Here is a 2,444-nt window from a genome sequence, read left to right as displayed (position 1 = left end):
ATGCAAGTATCCAAGGTAGCTACTGCCATGGTCAGCCTACATGCAGTTGAGTGTCATCCTGCTGAGACTCGACTGGACCCCGGGAACTACTCTGCGTGGCCTCATCTCCTACGTGTAACAGCCTGGTGTCGCCGGTTTATCCACTGCCTCAGGTCAGCCCGCGCTGGAGAACAAGCTTATACCAGCACGGGGGAGGCCCCCGTGGTTGAAGTGAACTTGGGCAGCCAATGTTCTTCTCTTAATGTGCCGGAGCTTTCAGCAGCAGAGGTTGACAGTGCTGAGCAGTATTGGGTGGCGCGATCACAGTGAGACCAGTACCCAGACGTGTACCACACTCTGATGAACGGCAAGGAACTACCATCCTCATCACCTCTTGTCAAGCTGCGGCCGTTCCTGGACAGCAGCGCTGAAGTCCCGGTGTTACGAGTTGGCGGGAGACTGAGGACGGCTCATCATCTGGCCAGTGAGTTTCGGTGTCCCTTGATATTACCTCAGAAGCATCGGGTGACGGAATTGGTCATTGCAGAAGAAGATCGGCAATGCTCACACTCGATTGGTACCAACCACCTGCTATCGAAGCTAGCTGACAAGTTCTGGATCGTAAAGGGGAGACAGACGGTAAAGCGGTATCGTCAGGCCTGTGTCGGCTGTAAACGTTTGTGGAACAAGCCGTACTCACCAGCGATGGGTCCGCTACCCAATTTCAGAACCGAAGGTCAGCTACTCGCCTTCTCACGTACAGCAGTCGACTTTGCTGGGCCGTTTTACGTAAAACGTGGCCGCGGACGTGTCCAGGAAAAGCGGTATGCAGCGATCTTCACATGCCTGCAAACCAGGGCTTGCCATTTCGAGGTAGTGTACTCCTTAGACACGGACGGTTTTAAAATGGCCCTGGTACGCTTCACCAAGCGCCGTGGAACCCCAACCATGATCCTCTCAGATAATGGGACGAATTTCGTCGGGACAGAGCGGGAGTTGCGTGAAGCTGTACAGAGTCTTGGTACTGGTGATGTCTCAGCAGCGTTGGCAGCCCAAGGGACACAGTGGGTTTTTAACCCCCCGAGGGCGCCTCACACTGGTGGTGTGTTTGAGCGGGTCGTTCGCTCATTGAAACAAGTACTGCAGACAGTCTTGTATAAAGCGGATCTTACCGATGAGGAACTGCATACTGCTCTTGTTCAGGCGGAAGGGTTACTCAACTCTAGGCCACTAACTGCGGTTTCTACTGATGCCGCGGACCCTCAGCCATTGACGCCTCACCATTTTCTGGTGGGACACGCTCGAGTCACGAGTCCACTGGAGGAACAGGCAGAGTTGGCTGAGCGAGCTCATCCTCATCGGCGTTTCGACATCATCCAGCATTTACTGAAGGTAGTTTGGAGGCGCTGGAAGAGAGAGGTTGTCTCACGGTTGAACCTGACTACCAAGTGGCAACGTGCTCAGAGGTCAGCTCAGGTTGGAGATGTTCTGCTATGCCTCGACGACCATCTTCCACGAGCAAAGTGGCCATTGGGAAGAGTGGAAGCCGTCTACCCAGGCAAGGACGGAGCGACACGTGTGGTGGATGTCAACATCCGGGGAAAAGTCTACCGTCGGCATGTTCGCTACCTTGTGCCTCTGGAAGTGGAGCCGTCGAGTGACCGAGTTAACAGCTTGGAGTCGGTCGTGAAGATGCGTGACCTGTGAAGTGAAACTCATCGCCCCGAGCTAAGTACTGAGTAACTGATTCTAATACCGAAGACGTTGGCTGATCAGTGATAATGAAATAAAATATCTGCTAGCCATATTTCATGCTGTGTGGTACTGTTAGAGCTATGGGTGATAGGAATCATGTTATGCGTGTTACAGCACGAGTGGGTTGCAAAGGTATTCGATAGTTTCGGTCCTGATGAGCTAGTTCTATCGGAGGAAGTACACATTATGCTCTTTTGTTTTTCCTGGCAAGATGCTGGTGTGGCATATACTTGTTTTTGCCTTTTGTTTTTCGTTGTTTTTGTTTTTTTTTGCTCTTCTGGGTGTATGTAGTTTTCGCTCCCTGCTATTTGCATGTTTGCTAAAGGGGGAGGAATGTTGTGTATAGACTATCTGTTGTGTTTCATTGGTCTGTGTGGCCGAGTGACTCCCGCTTCTCATTCATGATGTTTGGCCTGTTCTCATCCCAAGTGTAGCTACCCCTGTGCTGTGCGGTTTTATTGATGATGGTAATATCATGCACGTGCCTGTTCGTGCCTAGCCTGCTCTTTTCAGTTTCCCGCCGTTGTAGGCAGCGCATGCGTAACAGCTGATTTACATTTTGGCTGTGATTTTGGTAGGACAGGGTAGCTCTTGTGTTGGGTTTTTTTGGGAACAAGAAGAAGTTTTTGTCTATGTTGAATATTTGTGCGCTCCTTTGATCTTGTGAGAGTTGGGTCATTTTGGGCCATGCACGCAATTCGAAACACACA

At 51.2% G+C, this 2,444-nt stretch overlaps 1 protein-coding gene across 1 annotated transcript; it reads left to right on the top strand.

The window, feature by feature from the left end:
- The first annotated feature begins 339 nt into the window (after positions 1-339).
- Positions 340-1,686, top strand: LOC135827213 (uncharacterized). Its single transcript, XM_065339742.1, has one exon. The coding sequence runs from the start codon at positions 340-342 to the stop codon at positions 1,684-1,686; it is 1,347 nt and encodes a 448-aa protein (XP_065195814.1).
- Positions 1,687-2,444: the final 758 nt, after the last annotated feature.

The sequence above is a fragment of the Sycon ciliatum genome, chromosome 11 (assembly GCF_964019385.1).
Source record: "Sycon ciliatum chromosome 11, ocSycCili1.1, whole genome shotgun sequence".
In the NCBI taxonomy this organism is placed as follows: Eukaryota; Metazoa; Porifera; class Calcarea; order Leucosolenida; family Sycettidae; genus Sycon; species Sycon ciliatum.
Note: the sequence above shows the minus strand (reverse complement) of the source record. Positions and strands in the feature narration are given on the sequence as shown.

Excerpts from the sequence above, each read along its gene's own strand:
- LOC135827213 (XM_065339742.1), top strand. The coding sequence starts at position 340 with ATGAACGGCAAGGAACTACCATCCTCATCACCTCTTGTCAAGCTGCGG.